The following is a 19,236-nucleotide window of genomic DNA, read 5'->3' on the forward strand; positions in this document are numbered from 1 at the left end:
ACCACAGCAACTTTAAAACGCAACACAGCACCTGCACAGAAACTTGATGCTACTCACAGAGGCAAACTGAACAAGAGCACAGTCTCACTGTTTAGTCCTGCTTCCACTGCTTTAGCTTCTTTTCATAATTTCCTCAATACTTTACTATTTAGCTTATTTTTCTGTGGCATGCAAGCAGTACCCCCAAAAGAAGTGAAACTGACCATGTCCCAAGTAAGTAAAATTTGAGACATCTTGATAACTAAAAAAACTTGAGTGATAACAGAGCCTTGCACAGGGGTTCAATTCCTCCATTTCTCTCCTAGAGCCGGCAAGCTACCAAGAGTATCGCACATGCACAGCAGAGCCTGGCAAGCTACCTGTAGCGTATTTGATATGCCAAAAACAGTAACAAGATGTTACTGGTGTCTGCTTGAGCAAATCAATGAACCACGGGACAATAGTGCTACAATGCTACAAAAATCTTGAAATTTGTCCTAAGTTCACTATAAGAATAGCCTGCCATTCTTAAATAGCTATAGACTGCTATCACTATAAATTTAAAATGATATGAGTGAACACAATGGCCACTCAGTACCCCTATTGCAAACCACAATGGAGAGAGAGAACAGGAGGGAATGCCCTGCCACAGTGGCCGGGTGGTGTGGGGGCGATGGGTTTGGGGGGTGGGAAGGATAATGGGTTCATTGGAGGTGGAGAATGGGCACTGGTGGAGGGATGGGTTCTCCAACATTGTATGATAGAAAGAGAAGTGTGATAATGTGTAAAGCTGTAACTGGACCCTCGTGGTGCTTCACTAATAAAAATATAAATAAATAAATAAATAAATAATAAATAAAAAAAATGATATGAGTTCCAGGCAGGATAGTAATGTTATTAGAAAACATATACTCATTTACTTTTCACATATGTAGCATTGCTATAACAGTAAAGGCATAAGAGAACCACAGTGAGGAAATACATACAGAAATAAAGAGTTTTTACTGTTGACTACTTCAGTTATTTTCCTATGGCATTAACACTTGCTTAAAGTTTTGCATTATTATAAATATCTACAGAAATTATTAAAGACTTTATAAATCACCAATACCTTAAATCATTAAAAGTACAGCATTTATATTTTATGAGCATTGAACACCAATAAGCACATAGAAAAATTCCATATACAATTGATAACTTTAAATGAAACAAAAGACATTAGCATGAGGTCTAAACATTTCTCTGTAATGTTTTTGTCAGTGAATCTATGACTTTCCTATTTCTTAGGCTGTAGATAATTGGATTTAATGAAGGAATTATGATAGTATAAAATACAGAATCGGTCATATCTTGATCATCTGACTTTGCAGATGCAGGGCGCACATACATGTAGATAAGAGGAATATAGTATAAAGCCACACATAAGAAATGGGCTCCACAGGTAGACAAAGCCTTTTTCATGCCTTCTAAAGATTTCTTTTTTAATATTGAAAAGAGAACAAGTGTGTAAGAGACAAGAATAATCATAACAGTGATTACCTGAATTGAACCAGCAACAGTAAAAACTATCAGAACATTAATTGAAGGATCAGAACAGGAAATCTTAAACAATGGCTCAATGTCACAGTAAAAGTGATGTATTATATTGTCATTACAGAAAGTTAATCTCAACAAAAACCCTGTGTGAATAAAGGCATGAATAATGCCACCTATGAATGATGTGGTTATCAGCCAGACACAAAGTCGATTGGTCATAATCACTGGATAAAGTAAAGGGTTGCATATAGCTACATAGCGATCATATGCCATACTTGTCAAGAGAAAACATTCTGTCGTTACCCAGACAGCAACAGAAAAAAATTGTATCACGCATTCAGTGAAAGATATCCTATTCTTGGAGAAAAAGTTGACCATCATTTTAGGGGTCACTGTTGATGACAATGATGTATCTACAACGGCCAAACTTCCAAGGAATAAGTACATGGGGATGTGAAGTTGAGAGTCATTCCAGATAACAACAATAAGACCAAGGTTTCCTGTGATGGTGATAAAGTATATTGCCAAAAATACCAAAAACAGTGGGATTCGCCACTGCTCTTGATATGTAAGTCCTGTGAGAACAAACTCAGCAATCACTGTTGTATTTTCCTTCTCCATGTATCATTGGGTGGCTCCTAAAATGAAATTCACTGTTATTAGTAATATTCACTATGTAAGTTTAAACTGAAAACTTGGTAACTTTCTTGAAATACATTATTACCCTTCCAGAATACCTATTCACTTAATATAGCATTACTCAGATGCATGTAAATTCTTCTATGATTTGAAGTAATTTTAGAAATAAAGTTTTTGTTCACGTAAATGCAGGAGTCAATAGATTAAAAAGAAAGAATAGCACTAAAGGATTTATTAAATTTGTAGGAAATATTATGTGTGGTTTGGAATATCTGAGTCTAGGAGATACCTGGATTAAAAATAAAGTGGATGTCAAGTGAGTGATCTGGAACTTTATCCATAGTTTGTTATGCACTAAGAACTTTTTGTAGAATTTTTAGGGAAAACAAAAAATAAACATAATTGGAAGAAACTGGAAACAAGTAGAATAAGAAAGTTGTATTTATTGCCCAGGATTACGCACAGTTGTGCCAGGAGTGTTTTGCAAAGCATAGATGTGTAAATATTGTTAAGAATTAGTTCTCTGAGCTGGAGCTATAGCACAGCAGGTAGGGAATTTGCCTTGCACGGGCCGACCCGGGTTTGATTCCCAGCATCCCATATGGTCCCCCAAGCACTGCCAGGAGTAAACCCTGTGTATCGCTGGATGTGACCCAAAAAGAAAAAAAAAAGAATTAATCCTGTAATTTTGTCTTAAAAAGGTAATCACTGTCATCTCTTTGCTTAACAATTTGCTCGGTAGGCACCATTAATGTATCCAAGTGATTCTTCTTTCTGTTTTTGGCATGGGTACACCATGGGTAGCTTGTCGGGCTCTCCAAGAGGGACAAAGGAATCGAACCTGGATTGGCCACATACAAAGCAAATGCCCTACCCGCTGTACTATCTCTTCAGCCCTTAAAAGGTAATACAAAGTAAATATTATAGAGGTTAAGGCATTTACATTGCATGTGACTTATCACAGTCAGATGTCTGGCATCACATATTGTCCTCTGAGCACTAACATGAGTGATCACTGAGCACAGAGCTAAGAGCTAAGTTCTTTACTGCCATGTGTGGCCCAACTGTCCCCTCCTAAAAACAATGCTCTCTCTCTCTTTTTTTTTAACTGGCTTTTTGGGTCACACCCAGCAATGTTCAGGCATTACTCCTGGCTCTGTACTCAGAAATTACTCCTGGTGGTCCTCAGGGATTCCTGGTATGAAGCCTAGCTTGGCTGTGTATAAGGCAAATGCCCTACCCGCTGTACTATTGCTCAGGCCCAAAACAATGCTCTCTTGCTGATTAAATTGCATATAAAGTTTACCTAGTCTTTGTTAAATAGGACCTTGATAAACCCAAGAGGTAAGACCAAAAAAAGTCTTAATATAGAGTAATTTGGATTCAGAAACAAATATAAAGGGGAGTGTCAGTAGAAGGAAAGAACTTTCTGGTTTCTGATTGAGTGATCATCAAAAATTAAACCAATGACTAAGACTCAGTATATATATAACATATATATATACTTATCCTTCCTAATCATTCAGACAAGATGCATTTAGTAGTATGAGTCTAATAGAAATCCATAGAAATACCCCATTGTTAGAAATTATTGAGGTATTTGTAGGCATACATATGAGTGATCTTGATTTTTGAAAACGTGTACAGAGACAATAAAAAGAAAATTGATGAAATTAAATTAAAGATACCGTATGGCATATACACAATGTAGATTAACTTGCTTACTTTTTATATCCTTTTCTACAACAATGTAGTGGTGATCTGATATTACCATCCAATCAGCAAGCCTAAAGAGCCACAAATGGAATTCTCATTCTCCCTTGTGTCTGGAGAAAAGGGAGTTGCCTAGATTGGGCATATGAGAAACACGACTTTACAAGATGGATGCAAAAGTTCAGTAACAAAAGAAAATGATGGGTCTAAGGCAGTAATATGAACTAAATACACCCTCCACTAAATACGCCCTACACTCATCACAGCAGCGTTGTTAGTGTGAGCTGGCATTCCATTCACAGAAGCAATGACAAAATGCTGAGTTAATACAAGTACATAATCTTGACTGCTGACTTGGTTGATCTCTTTTCATTTCTAACATTTTTTTTCAGTTTAACTTGGTTGATAACTTTTTTTACCACCAGATTGTTTTTCAGTTATTTACTTAGAAACAGTTTTTATGAAGTCAATTGATTTTCTATTGCATCCAAGAGGTTTGGCTCATACCATGAAAAGATTTCTGAAGGGCCAGAAAAAGGTGCAGGGTGTTAAGAGGAAGGGGAACAGGGAGATCAGAGAGTTGTTCATTCAAAAATGAGAAAAGACACTAAAAACATTAAAGCAAAATAAAATCAAATATCAAAATAAATGTTCTGGTCAGACAATACAGGACGATATCAACAGAAAAAAGAAAATAGGACCTGGACGGAAACCTGTGTTGGAGTAAAGAAAACGATTTGGGGTGTGAATAACAGATAGAAAGTAACATAGACAGATACCTCTTGGACAAATATACCAGAGATCAAATAGAAAAAAATGACCAAATAGTGAATTAAGAGAAAATTTAGAACCCTGAAAGTGAATGCTTTAATTTGGTTTTTCTTATAAGTTTTTAGTCTTAAAAAATATTTTTATCCCTTTATTTTAAAATAAATCAGATCACTTTCTCATCGAACTTCTAATTATTTTTTATGAAAATTTTAATTTTTGTAAATTGTGCTTTTTAAAAAATATTGATGTACCTAAATTTGGTTCCATAGTTGACTTCTTTTCTCTTTTTGAGATTTAAGTGATTGAACCTGAAATATAGAAATACTATATGTCTAGTAGAACACACTATATTCTCTGCTGTTGCTCACTCCAAATTGTGGAAATTTTTTGTTTTTATGAGTGGTTTGGTTTTAAGCAGAATAATACTAAGCCGTCTCTCTCAGAGAGCCCAGCAAGCTACTGAGAGTATCCCACACGAACAGCAGAGCCTGGCAAGCTACCTGTGGCATATTCAATATGCCAAAAACAGTAACAACAAGTCTCACAATAGAGACGTTAATGGTGCCCCCTTGAGCAAATTGATGAACAATGGGATGACAGTGCTACAGTGCAATAATAAGCCAAGACTAAGTAAAAGTAATGCAGATAACTAAAGTCACTAAATCTAGTGGTTAGGTAAATTTTTATTTCCAGCAAACCAAACTTTGAATTAAATAAATAATTAATTGATTAATTTACATTACGGGGGGGGGGAGGAACACACCCAGCACTGCTCAGGGTTCATTACTCCAATCTCTATGGTCAAGAATATCTTCTGGTGGTGCTCAAGGAACCATAATGGGGTGCCTGGGATTAAGTCCATACGTACTGCATGAAAAGCAATTGCCTTGCCTTCTGTATATCTCTTGGGCCACTCTTAAATGTTATTTAATGACATTTTTTCATTCAATTTGCATGTATAAACTTATTAATTCATAAATGTAGGAAAGCTTCATAGCGGTACATATTTCCTGATATGTTTTATATATAGTGTATGTGTGTAAATATACATATGTAAAATGCTCAGATGTCTGCATTTATGCTCTATAATACATAGATATTTCTATATGTGTGTAGATTAGTTTATAAAATTTTTGTAATAAGTATATAAAGAGTTGGAATGAATTTGTTCATGATTTACCTTAGAAGTTTAATAGACTGACTTTTTTCAGATCACAAAAATCTTTTCTTCTGTAAGTATAAAATGACCTAAAAAACTTAAGTATGCTTTTGACTTATTTATCTCTCAACTTCATCAAAGCTTATAAAAATAATTATAGTTAGGTAGACAAAACAATACCATAGCAATGGGAGCTACTCAGTCACTGTGCAAAAATATGCTATTTTGCAGATACAGATTCTAGTCATAAAAATAAAATGCACAATTTACAGTATTTTCCATTTCTATTTTCACAAGTTATAAGCCTAATTTAAATTAGTGTGAGTAAAAACCATTTTTAAATCTTATCTATAAAGAATAATAAATATTTTGTAGAAAATAATCTTCTTACCCATTTCTTAGGAGAAAGTATAGAGATCCTTTCAAAATATTAGTCAAAAGCAGGAAACAAATAGAATAGAAAAGAATGACAATAGCAGATGTGACAAACACTGATTTATCTTGGGGGCTTCATTTCCTAATCTTCATGAAATATCGATATAAATTTGTTTTGACACAAGAGTTAGCCAATAGCACAACTGTGCTTTATTCAGGAGGGGAAGGAGGCCATCAATTCCCCCGATAGCACACAAGGACTCCTTTAGGACAAACCTGAACTTTTCTACTGGCCAATGTGTACTTAGGCAAGTATGAGAAGTCAGCTTGTCCCACAGGACATTACGGCCCAGGAAATCATAAACATCAACTTATTGTTCACACTTTGTTTCAACAGTTTTAATTTAAGCCGCCATAGAAAGTGTATCTGAGCTGTGTATGGGAAGGACAGTTTCAGAGCAGGTGTAGCATTTGAGTTCTTTGATTATTATGGCCTTCTTTAGGCAGTCATAGACAGTTTTAACCGTAGACAATTTTAATGACAAAACTTTAATGACAATTTTAATGAGTTCTAGATTTCTTCAAGTGTTAAAACCAAGAAAATGACCCATTTCATCCCAACTGCAGTTCAGGCTTTTATCAGCTGTCCAGTTGTTTATGAAATCAGATGGAAAATCTCACTGGGGAAAGGTCAGGGACAGAGCATAGAAAAACAAAACAAAAGACAATAATAGTAATGGGAGACATAGACAATGTTTCTCAAACATCCTGCCGGAAAGCTCTTGGAAATCTCAAATGCAGATTCTATTTGAGCAGGTGTAGGGTTGGGCCTGAGGTTCTTCATCTCTAATTGTGTGATGCCAATGGATGAAGTATCCCCAAACCTTCTATTGTTGAAGTTTCTAAACTATTAGAGACATGAAGCATCAGAGAAGCACACAAGGTAAGTGTAGCTGGCCTGCATGAGAAAATCAGTGGATGTGAACAGGGTCAGGGAGATCAGCCTGGGTGGGGCCAAACTGGCCCTTCAAGGCTACATCAGGAACTTTACTGCTAAGGAAATGTATTGATAGTGATTGGTTTGGATTTTTCATTTTGTACAATAACAGAAAAAATTTATTCGTGAAAAATCCTTCAGGAAACTAATACTTAGCTTACTAACCCATGAGGTTTATTATTTTATTGAATCATTGTGATATAGAGCATTACAAAGGTATTCATTATTGGGTTTCAGTCATCTAATGTTCCAACACCCATGAATCCACCAGTACATTTCCCAGCACCAGTGTCCCCAGTTCATGAAATTTTGATTTGGTATCTAAAGACTGTCTATCTTCCTCTTAAATCATGATTTTTTAGAGGGAAACAAAAGTCATCTTCATTTTATAGACTAATTAATTCTCTTATCCTTAGCAATATCACAGCAGGTAGGGCGTTTGCCTTACATGCGGCCGACCCGGGTTTGATTCCTCTGTCCCTCTCAGAGAGCCCGGCAAGCTACTGAGAGTATCCCGCCTGCACAGCGGACCCTGGCAAGCTACCCGTGGCATATTCAATATGCCTAAAACAGTAACAACAAGTCTCACAATGGAGACATTACTGGTGCCCACTCGAACAAATTGACGAGCAACAGGATGACAGTGACAGTGATAGTGATCCTTAGAACTTTGGAAAGGAAATGATGCAGAAGAGTTGAGTAAGCAGTATGATGTACAGAGGTAGGGCTTAGTGTGAATAAAGCTTATCTTCAATTAACTTCCTCTTTAAATGCCATGTATTTAATTCAAAATCGTTTTATTGCCTATACATATATATATATACATATATATATATCTGATTTGCTACTTCCAGTGTTAATTTAATTTCAATTTCAGCTATTTTATTTGGTGGGTTATTTCTCATTGTGGCTGTAGTTTTTTTCCCCTTTATTATTTATGATATTATGCATATTTTGTATCCTTCTATGACATCTAAATGCCATTTTATTGGAATCTGTTTAAATACTTGGCCCATTTACTAATTGGATTGTTTTCTATTATTTGAGTTTTAAAAGTTTTCATGTAGAATGAAGTCAGACCTGCAGACCAATGAAGCAAAATTGACAGTCCTACGTTAGCACCCCAGATTTATGGATAACTAATCTATGACAAAGGGGCTAAGTCTTATAAAATGAAGCAAAGAATGTCCCTTCAGCAAAGGGTGTTAAAAAACAGACTAGCCACATGTGAAAATATGGAATTAAAACTATGTCTCACACCATTCAAAAAAGTAAACTCCAAGTGGATTAAAGATTTTGAGGTTAGAGCAGACCATACAATATATTGAAGAAAATATAAGCAGAACTCTTCAGGAAATTGATCCCAGAGGAGTCTTCCAACAAGATGACCACACTTGCAAAGACAAAAATACAAAAATGAACAAATGGGACTACACCAAATTAAAATTTTTCAGCAAGTTCAAAAAGCTGAAAGTTTCTGCATAGCAAAACCCAACAAACACACACAAGCTATAATAAAAAGAATGGCCAGCTGGGGCCGGTGCTCGGCTCCGGCCGGCTGGGTTTTCAGCCCGGGTGCCCATGCCTCTGTAGAGCCGGTGGATGTGGAATGAGCGGGAACCAGAGACAGCTTTAGTAATTGGGGTTCCAGCAAGTGCTTGCACCCATGTATGGAGACTGTGAACTAACTTTGGCTACATGCTGTTCCAGGAAGGGAAATGATTCATTTTCAAACTTAAATCTTCGCAGACTTAACTACTATAATACAGAAATACATTTTATCTCTTCATTCTCATCAGTGGAAAACTTATTATCAAATATTTCCCTGTTAATAGAGCTGTATTCTTAGGGGATAAATTCCAACAAAAATAGTGAGTCTGTTTTGAAACTCTAACAACAATAGTGAGTTATGTGTTGAAATCTGGAATGTAATCAAGGTAAAGAGAAAAGGAAGTGAAATTATCACTCACATACGGGGTGGGTTGGGGGGTGAGGGGTGGGATGTATACTTTTTTTCGTTTGTTTGTTTGTTTGTTTTGTTTTTGCTTTTGTTTTTGTTTTTATTGGTGGTGGAATATGGGCACTGGTGAAGGGATGGGTGTTTGAGCATTGTGTAACTGAGATATAAGCCTGAGAACTTTGTAACTTTCCACTTGGTGATTCAATAAAATAAATTTTAAAAAAATAAAAAAAATAAAAAGAATGTGAGAAAATAATTGCACAAAATGCTTTCGATAAACAGCTGATATATAAAGCACTAACTAAACTTAACAACAAAAGTTCAATGACTCCATTCACAAATGGAGCAAAGAGATGAATCGATATTTACCAAATAGATAGCCAACAGACAGATGAAAAAAGTGCTATAATCATTCATGATTAGGGAAATACAAATTAAGACAAATTGTGTTCTCTCATGTCAGTCAGAATGAAACATATCAAAAACTCAGGAAACAGCCAGTCTCTGAGCCTGTATTTATCTCTGATTCAGATGTTTCCTCTAAGTCACTTTTCAAATATTATTAGGAGGCCATTCAGAACTCCTCAAAGAATTGGTTTAGAAAAGGCAAATGTCTCCAGCTGTTGTTTATTTGAAAATGTTTTTTTTTTAATCTTTCTAGAAATGACAACTTTGCAAGGCAGAGGACACTAGGTTGAATAATTTTAAAATTCAATACTTTAATATATCATTCCATTCCATTTTCTTGATTATAGGAGTTTGTTTGAGAGAGCTGTTGTGAATTTTGTGTTGTTTGCCATGTATTTGATATTTTGTTTCCCTTTTGATAGTTTAAGTCGTCTTTGTGTTTTATGCTTGCTATTTTGATTGCCCTGGAAAAGACAATCAGAGGGGATGGGCCCCAGGTTCCCTCCCCACCCCGAATAGTGCTACTGCTGGACGAAGACCTCCGGAGCCTAGTCACAGCCATGCTCAAGGCCCCTCTCCACACGTTCGGACAAGCCTCATGCATGAAGGAACCGGCAGAGGAACCTAGGTGTGTGGGACCCGGGGCTGAGACCTCCAAGGCAGCAGCACAAAATGCTTTAGTTAAACAGGTGATATATAAAGCACTAACTAAACTAGACCTTCCATATCTATGCACAGTCTCTTTTAAGATGCTGGGATACATAGCTATTATCTCTTCTTCAAGTCATTCAAGGCTTTCTCTTGCCTCTTCTTTTCTGTGGGGATGATTGGTATTTTGTCTGATCAGGACTGGGCTTCCTCTGCCCAGATTTCCCATCTCCCAGTAGCTAGGTTGTCACACCCAGGGACTGCCCCCAGGCCGTGTAATCCTGTCAACGGCCAGCATCCAGAGACTTAAAAGCCAGCTCCCAACATCTTATAGCCTACTTCTCCCTCTGGGAGAATCTGGCAAAATACTGGGAGCTTCCTGCCCACAATGGTAGAGCTTGGCAAGGCCCCTATGGTGTATTAAGATGCCAAAACCAGTAACAAGCTGGGTCTCATTCCTCTGACCCTGAAAGAGCCTCCAGTATGGCATTGTTGGAAGGACAAGTAGAGACAGGCTTCTAAAATCTCAGGGCTTAGATGAATGGAGATGTTACTGATACCGCTTGAGAAATTTGACGATCAACGGGATGATGATGATGATGATGATGATGATGATGATGATGATGATGATTTTGATGGCAATGTATCTATTTCAGTTTGTTTGGTACTCGTTAGACCTCCCATATCTATGCACAGTCTCTTTTAAGATGCTGGGATACATAGCTATTATCTCTTCTTCAAGTCATTCAAGTCTTTCTCTTGCCTCTTCTTTTCTGTGGGGGTGATTGGTATTTTGTCTTCAAATTTACTAATCTGGTTTTCAGCTCCCTGCATCCTGCTTCTATGACTCGTTACTTTGTTTGTTTGTTTGTTTGTTTGTTTGAGGGCCACATCTGACGATGCTTTTGTGTTCTGCATTCAGGAATATTCCGGTATATGGGATGCTGGGCATAGAATTCTGATCATTCTGCAAAGCAAGCCCCTCATCCACTGTACTATATCTCTGCCTTCTCCTTAAACTTCTGTGATTTGTGACATTGCTTTTTAGCAGTTTCCATTCTATTTGGGTAAATCCCTTACTGTTTTGCATCAATTTTTCTCAACCCCATAAATGTGTGAACTAATACCTTATAGTAATGAAGGTCTTGATACATATGTAGATCACTGTATCACTGTATCACTGTCATCCCGTTTTGTTTATCGATTTGCTCGAGCGGGTGTCAGTAACGTCTCCACTCATCACTGTCACGTGCTAGTGTAGCCCGATGGCATATTGAGGGCTTTTTTAGGATCAGGGGAATGAGGACCATTGTAGTTACTATTTTTGGCATATCGAGTATGCCACGGGTAGCTTGCCAGACTCTGCCTTACATATGTAGATACCTTTGTTAATATGTTATTGCCATAAATAAGGATAAGCTTTATATATACATATATCACTTGTATCACTTGTATTCCCGTTGATCTTTGATTTGCTAGAGCGGGCGCCAGTAATGTCTCCAGTTGTCCCTGTCGCAAGCTAGTGCAGCCCAATGATATCTGCTTGCTCCAGGAACAGAAAGAGCCTCAAATCGTTCATTCAGAGATTTGATGATGACCATCTAGTTGGTGGGCAACCACGAGGTCTTCTGATGTCCCTTGGAATCCAGTCGGTAACAGGTCTCGTCCAGCGGTCGTCTCTGAATCACATTACATGACTGGACCATCTGATTTTTGATGCCTTGGCAAATGAGACAGCAACCCTGATTTTTGACTGTCTATGGAGTTCAGAACTCCAGATTCTTAGTCGGCCCCCGTGCTCGGCTCCGGCCGGCCGGGTTTTCGGCCCGGGCGCCCATGCCCCTGCAGAGCCGGTGGATGTGGAACAAGCGGGAACCAGAGACAGCTTTAGGAATTGGGGTTCCAGCAAGTGCCTGCACCCATGTATGGAGACTGTGAATTAAGCCTTTGCCCCACGCCGGCTAACGGAGGAAATATGTAATTTCTGGCAGAATTTTCCCAGGACTTTATACAGAAATCCAAAACCAAAAGACTTAACATTTATAATTGTCATCAATGTGAAAGGGTTCCATTTGAACAGGTCAGACTTGGGGGGGAAACTCCAAATAATAACAGTAAGTTTTTGTTGAAATATTGAAGGTTCTTAATGTAACAGCCACCTCTGGACTATGAGCTAAGCAAAAGCCCCACGCTGGCCAACGTGGCGTGGAGTACACCATACTATGAGGCGCAGGAAGGGGGATGAGGGGGAAAAATTAAAAAAAAAAAATGGAAAAGGAAAAAGAGAAAAAAAGAGAGAGAGAGAGAGTTATGTCAACTATAGTGAGTTTTGTGTTGAATTATGGAATGTAATCAAGGTAAAGAAAAAATGAAGTGAAATTCATTAGTTATACAGTAGGGGGTAGGGGGTGGGGGCAGGGGTAAACTGGGGTTTCTGGTGGTGGAATTTGGGCACTGGTGAAGGGATGGGTGTTTGAATATTGTATAACTGACATATAAACCTGAGAACTTTGTAACTTTCCACATGGTGATTTAATAAAAATTAAAAAAAAAAAAATTAGAACTCCAGATTCTTTTTCTCACTTGAGTGAGACATGATATTCCCAGCATAGCTCTTTCAATTCCATATACATATATATATATATAATCTATATACATATATATATTAATCACTTACTTTTGTTATAATGGACACTGGTGAAAAAATTACTATACATTTAGTGAATAGCTTGTTTTATCTTGAAAAATGAAGTCACTGTGATACTGGGACTGTTAGCTATGGACCTTATGAAGCCTTAGAGAGTACTGACTTCTAAAATAGGGAAGCTCTCACAGAATTACAGCTTATTGTGCTTATGAAATTTTGTTGAATCCGTGGTTCAAAAGTGATACAACATGATAAATAAATATTTTTAAAAATTGCAAGGATGTATCCTATTAATTTTCCTGAAGTGAGTCAAAATATTTGATGGATTACCATTCCTGTAAATTATTTTTTCATATAAAAAGTGAGTAAAGGGTTAGAGAGATAATACAGTGAGTAGGACACTTGTCTTTTTTAATATAAGGATATATAATATTTTATTGATTCACTCATCAGTAGAAGGCTATTTAGGTTGCTTCCACTTTGTGATGGTTATGAAAATTTTTGTTCAAATTTTTGTGTGAACATGTCTTTCATTTCTCATGGATAGTTATTTGAGAGGGGAATGTTTGGGTCTCATTTAAGTTTAACTCTTCAAAATTTTGAATGATTTCTCCAAAGCATCTGTACCATTTTAGATTCTACCAGACATTTCTACCAGGGAAGTATAATTTACCAAGACACTTTCTAATCTTTGTGACTATCTTTTCAATGTTGGTCATCCTAGGTTGTATTTCATTGTGATTTTGCTTTACATTAATTACCCTTACGGCCAAAGGCACTAAGCATATTTAATGGGACATGGTAAAGTTGTACATTTCCTTGAAAAAGTATGCATTTAGATCATATCTTAATAAAGTTATGTGTTTTTTGTTATTATTGCTGTTCTTTGCTTTTTGGGTCACACTCGGCGATACACAGGGGTTACTCCTGGCTCTTGCACTTAGAAATTATTCCTAGCAGTACTCGAGGGACCATATGGGATGCTGGGAATCGAACTCGAATCCACTGAATGCAAGGAAAATGCCCTACCTGCTGTGCCCCTACCTGCTCCAGGCCCGAGATCATATCTTCCTAATTAAGTTATACAGTTTTTCATTACTGAGTCATTATTGTTTTTTTTTATATATTTAGGAAACAAATCTCGTATCAAATACATGAGTGGAAAAAAATGTTTCACATTCTGTAGGCAGTCTTTTTATTCTCTTTGTAGTTCATTTTTTTGAAGCATGGAAGTCTTAAAATTTTTGTGATGTTCAATTTATCCATTTTTCTTATATGTCTGTGCCTTGGGTATAATATGTAAAAGGTCATTGACTAAATCAAAAGCATAAAAATTTATAATTTTTTTTGTCTAGGCTCTTTAGCTCTTTTTTAATATACTTGGTTCATTTTAAATTGATTCTTATGCATTATTTGAAGATAGGGTCAAACTTCATTCTTTTGTATATTAAGTTACACAATTTTTTTAATTGAACAAATAATTGATGAATTTATTGCAACATCATAGAATCTAGAGAATCTCAGATGCACTGTAGTATATCTGAAACCTTCCATTTGAATGAAAATTTATATTTGGTATCAATTAATTTATACTTAAAAATAATTCCGGGGCTTAATCTTGTTTTCTTTATTAATTTTTTATTTTTAATTAGTGAATCACCGTGAGGGTACAGTTACAGATTTATACATTTTTGTGCTCATGTTTCCCCCACACAAAGTTCGAGAACCCATCCCTTCACTAGTGCCCATTCTCCACCACCAGTAAACCCAGCATCCCTCCCACCCTCCCTGTCCCTTCTCCCCCCACCCCACACTGCCACTATGGCAGGGTATTCCCTTTTGTTCTCTCTCTCTGATTAGGAAGTTACACAATTTTTGAGTCAGCTTTAGAAGAGCTTCTTTTTTAAAAAATTTTATTTATTTTTTTAATTGAGTCACCGTGAGAACAGTAACAGGGCTTTTAGGATTGAGTCTCAGTCATACTATGCTGAAACACCCATCCCTTTACCAGTGCACATATTCCACCACCAATAACAAGCATACCACCCCTCCCACCCCCCTAGCGTGTGTGGCAGATATTTTCACTATACTCTTTCCTTACTTTGATTACATTCAATTTTTAACAAGTAACTCACTGCCATTATTTGGAGTTTTTCCCCCAACAATCAGACCTGTTGGAATGGCATCATAGATTGTATGTTTTCTATTGTTGGTAACAAAGAGCATAAGATGTTGCATGGTCGCGAGAGTGGCAGCCCAGATTTCCAATTCTGGTATTAAGTCCAGAGGTATTTCTGCCAGCAGCCGCTGCATTCCGAGACTGATTTCTGTGGCGCTGGGATCATGGCTGTTCAGGAGCTGAAGAGCTGTACAGGGACGACCACTCGGAGTCTCATTTGGGCAGGAGGCAGGGCCGGTTCTACCTCCCCCATTGCAAGATTCCCTGTGCATCCTGTCCCATCAATGCAAACTCCTACCTCACTGTCCAATTGATTTTGAATGGTAGCAGTCGCCATGCTGTCCAGGGGGGAAAAGGCCAAAAGACAGAAGCCCTTCCCTTCCTGGGGCTGCACAGGGCTGTAGCTTAGTTCCGAATCCAGGAGTATATCTGCCAGTAGCCGCTGCATTCTGAGATTGGTTTCTGTTCCTCTGGGATGATGGACACATCAGGGGTGGCGGAGCCATTCCTGAGCATATGTTTTGTATATCAGGAAAGGTTGCGTGGCCACACAAGCGGCCATGCGGTTTGGAGATGTCCCAGTCCCGCATTCCGGAGCCGTGTTAGGAGAATCTCAGTGTCGCTGGGGCTCTATCTGGAGAAGGCCTGCTGGATGTACCTTCTCCGTCTGGCACCTGGGTGTTGTCGGCCCGGTTTAGGGTCCAAAGCAATCTCTGGCTTGCGGTGCCTTCTGGAAAGGCCCGATTCATCACTGCTGGTTGTGGCAAGATGGCGCCGAGGGCAGGTCAAGGGCCAGGACACTTTTTTGCAAGTGAACAACTGAGGTTAACTCTCCAACATCACATATGGTCTCCAAGCCCCACCAGAGTGATCCCTAAAGTACAGGCCAGACTGAGCCCTGATCATCACCAGGTGTGATCAGAGAGGAAGAAAGACAAAGAGAGAGAGAGAGACAGACAGAGAGAGAGAAAGTGAGTAGAAAGTATAAAACTTCATCCTTTGAAGTAGATGTCTTCATCCTTTGCAGCAGTATACACACCCTGATGTCTAAAATAAGAGTAAAATGCAAACAGTGGTTGGAAACTTTTATAATGGTTGCATAAATGTTTTTTTTTGATCAGGACATAAAATTTATGTAGACTATCATGTGGTTGCTATTTGCGTGTGTGTGTGTGTGTGTGTGTGTGTGTGTGAGAGAGAGAGAGAGAGAGAGAGAGAGAGAGAGAGAGAGATGGGGTGTGGGATTGGGTTTTGAATGGTGTTTGTTTGGCTCAAAATCCAAATTGTTGAGCTTTTGAAACATTCTGAAACATGATTTTGTTGAGATTTTTTTATAGCCCATTCATTGCTATTTGTTTTTGCCTTATCCTGAACATACTTATTAAAGCAAAATTCAGTGAAATTTTAAGATAAATCTTCTGAGTGATTGAAGTTATTTTGAATTAATGGAATGTCTGTGTGTTTGTGTGTGTGTTTACAAATAAAGTGTCAAATGTCAAGAAAGAGGTCTTGAATTAGTGATATTATTTTCAGTTCAAATGAATATTGGGCAGCTGTATTGAGGTAATGTTAGTATGTTCTGTGAACAGATGTATAGGAGCAACAGATAAATCTGAGAGAGAAAGGTTTGTCTACAAGGAGTTTAATAGCTTATTTTATTATATAACATTGTGCCATTAGAAAAATTGTAGAGGAAGAGATATTTGATTTCATTCAAGATTTAAGGAAAAGGACTTCCAAAATTTCCAAGTTGAAAACATGCAAGATCATATGAGAACAAATGTGCATTTTCTTTCATATGCATTTTATATCATGTAATATGTCTCTCTACACAGTTATGCTTGTCATAATATATAGACACATAAATATAATGTGTGGGTATAATCACATGCATATTTGCGATAGAGATCTAGGTACATTGATTTTGCACATATATAATCTGATAGCAATCGTCACTCATGAAAATATTAAAGAGAAATATGGCATAATCAAAGTCATATTTACAAATAACGTCCAGCAAAATATTAAAATAATATCAGTAATCTGGAAGGAAGAAGTAACTAAAGTTTTACAAAAACATAGGTAAGTAGCAATCAAGATAAAAGCTTCACAGATATCAAAAAGAATACATCTTTTTATGTATCCTCTATTCAGCATTCTGAAGGAAATGGCAGAGATGGACTTGAAAATATATTATGTGTATTACATTTATATGGTATATTATGTGAGGGGAAACATCTTTCATGTACTTTCAGGCTTCAAATCTCAAAATCTTCTTTAGTCTTGCCAATCTCCCACTAGACACTGTGACATAATATCTCAATATTTTAGGACTTTCTTAATATACACCAAAAACTCTCCTCTTTGCAAATACATGTTCCAATAATCTTCAAGGTTTTGGTACTTTATTTTCCTTATTATAATACTTTTAATTATTAGTTGGAATATTGATGCCATTTCTGTCCTATTATGCCACTATTAAATCTCATTGACAATCCCAATTCATCTTCCATCTAAATGCTTAGCTTTCTAATATAGAGAAGTATCTATAAAAGCCAAAAACATTGAAATCCCAAAAAGGTACCACAAGCTCTGAGGTAGCTCACTTCAGCTTGCTCACTGAAACAGATGAATAAGAGAGTAAGAGCATCATTTTAGAGCTTAGCACCGTCTCCACAGACCTAAATTCCTTTTCTACTAAAAAAAAAAAAAAACTCCTCATGGTTTCCTATTTAGGCTTATTTTTTCTCAGTGGCATGAGAGTAGTACAGTCAACCATTTCACAGATTAAGTGAAAATAAAGATATATTATTAGCTATAAAATTTCCTAAAAATTTTCAGAGTTCATTTAAAGACAAACCTGCCAGTGCTATGGATTTCAAACTGATCACTCCTGAATAAATGACTCTTGATAATGTTGCCAAAGACATCATGCTCAAATGCCTTTCAGAGGAAAAACATTACTTTAATAATTAAAAAATATTTCTAAACAAGACCTTCTGGGAGTCAATGTGGGCAACCTCCCCTCCCCTCCCCATACTTCCTGAAGCCCTGGCAGCGATACCTACATCCCATCACCGCCACTATATAAAATCATCTACCTGCCTTGTTCCAAAGACTCATATTTAAAATCTCAGAAGAGATCAATTAGCCACAAAAATTTCTCAGATAACTGGTTCCAGTTGAGATCTCTGGGGCGATCTCTGAAATGGGGCAGGCCAAGTTTCTGCCCTACCAAAGCCCCAGTAGCCACACTTACACCCCAACAGCTGTTGCCGTGCCTCCAGCCAGACTGCCCAGTAAAATATTCTGGGTTTCTTGAGTGTGCAACATTTTCAAGCTCTACTATTCTAACATTCCAATGTAAGCACAACAGATTGGATGGAAATGTAAAGTAGTAACCAACTAACCTTGATTTACAAAACATTAACACAGAAAGCTTAACTAATAATAATAGGTTAGTAAACCCCTCAGATAAGGAATTAATGTTTCCAAGGTGAGATACAACAACTTTCAAAAATTTTTCTTTTATTGTTGTTTTTGTTAATCATTTCCTTAGCCATTTTGTGGTAACAAGCAATATAAAATTTTAGTATGGGCCTGCGATTGGGACAGATTTGAGGAGTAGGAAATGGAGACAAGGGGGAAATGGAGGCAATGGGGGAGGGAAGGTGCCAGTTGTGTTGGGTGTGATTGGTGGTGGCATATAAAATACCTATAACAAATCATCATGAGACACCTTGTAAATCACCGTGTTTAAATAAAGTGGGGAAAAATATTTCTAGACCATACTCAGAAATGCTCAGGGCTTACTCCTGGTTCTGTGTTCTGGAATCACTTCTGGCAGAGGTACCATATGAAGTGCCAGGGATTGAACCAGAGTCAGCTGCACAAAAGGAAAGTGTCTTAACCCCCACATTATTTCTCCAGCCCCTTAATAACTATATAATTAAGTAAAACTGAGGAATGCACATGAAAGTATATGCTTTTGTTGTTTTTCTACTTATTTTCCTGTAGAATGAAAATTTGATTATATTTTGGCATTTTTGGAATAGCTCTAGAAATATTTTAAGGACTTGAGAAGGTAGCACCTAACCTCATACCATTAAAATAATAGAGTGCTTATAGTTGCGGAATCTTTAAGTGCTAATCAGCATGTAACAGCATTAAATCGATATGTTTTTATTATTGACTTAATGAAATGAAAACAAATATTAGTTAAACT

The 19,236-nt window shown here is 37.2% G+C and overlaps 1 protein-coding gene across 1 annotated transcript; it reads right to left on the reverse strand.

Moving 5' to 3' along the window:
- Positions 1–1,209: 1,209 nt before the first annotated feature.
- On the reverse strand, positions 1,210–2,136 carry LOC101550588 (olfactory receptor 5H2-like). Its single transcript, XM_004607015.2, has one exon. The coding sequence runs from the start codon at positions 2,134–2,136 to the stop codon at positions 1,210–1,212; it is 927 nt and encodes a 308-aa protein (XP_004607072.2).
- Positions 2,137–19,236: the final 17,100 nt, after the last annotated feature.

This window comes from Sorex araneus, chromosome 2 (assembly GCF_027595985.1).
Source record: "Sorex araneus isolate mSorAra2 chromosome 2, mSorAra2.pri, whole genome shotgun sequence".
In the NCBI taxonomy this organism is placed as follows: domain Eukaryota; kingdom Metazoa; phylum Chordata; class Mammalia; order Eulipotyphla; family Soricidae; genus Sorex; species Sorex araneus.